At 61.9% G+C, this 2265-nt stretch overlaps 1 protein-coding gene across 1 annotated transcript in view; it reads left to right on the forward strand.

The window, feature by feature from the left end:
• ARHGAP23 (Rho GTPase activating protein 23) overlaps positions 1-2260 on the forward strand; it is a gene marked incomplete at its 3' end in the record, with an annotated part of 11751 nt that extends 9491 nt beyond the window's left edge. Inside the window, exons 15-23 of the mRNA XM_031557034.1 lie at positions 67-193; positions 341-459; positions 537-692; positions 1100-1178; positions 1295-1368; positions 1446-1535; positions 1624-1749; positions 1857-1898; positions 2012-2260. Of these exons, the coding sequence (XP_031412894.1) occupies positions 67-193; positions 341-459; positions 537-692; positions 1100-1178; positions 1295-1368; positions 1446-1535; positions 1624-1749; positions 1857-1898; positions 2012-2260 (1062 nt within the window). The remainder of the gene's footprint in view (positions 1-66; positions 194-340; positions 460-536; positions 693-1099; positions 1179-1294; positions 1369-1445; positions 1536-1623; positions 1750-1856; positions 1899-2011) is intronic.
• Between the last annotated feature and the right edge of the window lie 5 nt (positions 2261-2265).

Genomic DNA, 2265 nt, shown 5'->3' on the forward strand with positions numbered 1-2265 from the left:
CAGATTTTGGGGACCCACCTACAGTGCTCAGCCCCGCCATGCCCCCTGACCCCGCTCTCCCTGCAGCCCGCGGGTGCCAAGCCTGACTCCTCACCCAAGGGCTCCCGTGGGCTGGGGATCAGAGCCGAGTTCCTGAAGCAGACGGGAACCAGTGCACCCCGGTCCCCGAGGCAGGATGCGGCCGTCACCAAAGGTAAATCCCCCCTGCAGTATGCAGAGCCCAGGCATGGCAAAGCCTCACGGAGAGGGATGCCGGCGTGCGGCAGGGATGCTCTTGCTGTTGGTCCATATAGCTAAAAGTTCTGTGGGTTTGTTTTGTTTGTTTTTTCCTTCCTGCCAGATGAAAGCAGCTCCCAAAAAGCCCCCTGGGGCATTAACATCATGAAGAAGAACAAGAAATCTGCCCCTCGAGCCTTTGGTGTGAGGCTGGAGGACTGCCAGCCCGCCCCGGACAACAAGGTATGGTGCATGGGTGGGACAGCCCCAGGGGTCCCACCCAGCCCCGGCACCTCCATCACCCCGTGTGTTCCCCCCAGAACATCCCCCTGATCGTCGAAGCCTGCTGCAAAGTGGTGGAGGATCGTGGCCTGGAGTACATGGGCATCTACCGCGTGCCCGGGAACAATGCTGTGGTGTCCAGCCTGCAGGAGCAGCTTAACAAAGGAGCCACTGAGATCAACCTGCAGGATGAGGTGTGTGTCCCCATCCCTGTCCTGGTGTCTCTGAAATGCTCCTAGGGCTGTTGTCCTGGTCCCCATCTCCATCACGATCCCCATCTCCATCACGATCCCCACCTCCATCACGATCTCCATCTCCAATCATGGCCCCCAGCTCCCATCATGGCCCCCATTACAATCCTCATCCTCATGGCAGGACCTTCCCTGGGCTGGCAGGGCCGCCTGGTGGCCGATGGCAGCAGTGTGGGTGGCAGTTTGGGGACACATTTGTCACTTGGCACCTCACACCTTCCCCACAGCGCTGCGGTGGCATTGGGCTTCCCCCGTGGCATTGGCGAGTGTCCCTCTTGGTGTTGGTCACCTGGGTTGGGGACTTCATCCCTCTGGCGTTGGGATTTGAGTATCTTCCTCTCTCCCCACAGCGCTGGCAGGACCTGAACGTCATCAGCAGTCTGTTAAAATCCTTCTTCCGAAAGCTGCCTGAGCCCCTCTTCACCGACGGTGAGTCCTTCCATGCCCCTCCATGCCCCATCCCGCTGGGACCCCCCCTGATCCCCCACCCCCTCAGCCTCCCCTGCTCTTCTACCCCTGCCCTGAGCCCTCTGTGTCCCTTTCAGATAAATACAACGATTTCATTGAGGCCAACCGGATAGAGGATGCCAGCGAGAGGATGAGGACACTGCGGAAGCTGGTAGGGAGATGGGGGCAGGTTGGGGGACGTGGGCTGCCTGGGGGGCGGGCAGAGGGGTGACCCAACGCCTCCCACAGATCCGGGACCTGCCAGGGCACTACTATGAGACACTCAAGTTTCTGGTGGGTCACCTGAAGACCATCGCAGACCACTCGGAGAAGAACAAGGTAATGGGGCTGAGCTGCACCCCGTGTGGGGTGGGGAGGGATGGGGCAGCCGATGGGACAACTCACCGACCCCGGGCTCTGGATGCAGATGGAACCCCGAAACCTGGCGCTGGTGTTTGGCCCCACGCTGGTCAGGACATCTGAGGACAACATGACAGACATGGTGACACACATGCCCGACCGCTACAAAATCGTGGAGACCCTCATCCAGCACGTAGGTGGAGCTGCCCTGTGGGCAGCGTGGGGGTCCTGCTGCAGCCCTGGGGCGGCCACGCTGAGCTCCTCGTTGGGCTCTGACCCCTCTCCTGTCTCCCTCTGCAGTCAGACTGGTTCTTCAGCGACAAGGAGGACAAGGGTGAGAAGGTGAGTCCTTCTGGGTGCGGGGCTCGGGGGGCACATTGAGGTGGCTGCTCTCTGGCTCAGACCCACAGTGCCATCCCCACCCCCTGACCGTGCATCCCCCCATCCCTTCGCAGACCCCGGTGGATGAGAAGGAGGCTCAGTCCGTGCCCAACATTGAATACCTGCTGCCCAACATCGGCCGCACCGCAGCGCCCGGCGATGCCCCAGGTGAGGAGCTGTGCCCCACGCAGGGTCCCCCCCTCTCTGCCCGCTCTGTCCCCCCACTCGCAGCCTCTGTGACTGCAGCTCTGTGCATGCAGAGCACGATGTGCCAGCAGCCTCCTTGCTGGGACACCTGGAGGTCCCACTCTGCCCTCTGTACCCCCCC

The sequence above is a fragment of the Meleagris gallopavo genome, chromosome 29 (genome assembly GCF_000146605.3).
Source record: "Meleagris gallopavo isolate NT-WF06-2002-E0010 breed Aviagen turkey brand Nicholas breeding stock chromosome 29, Turkey_5.1, whole genome shotgun sequence".
Lineage (NCBI taxonomy): Eukaryota > Metazoa > Chordata > Aves > Galliformes > Phasianidae > Meleagris > Meleagris gallopavo.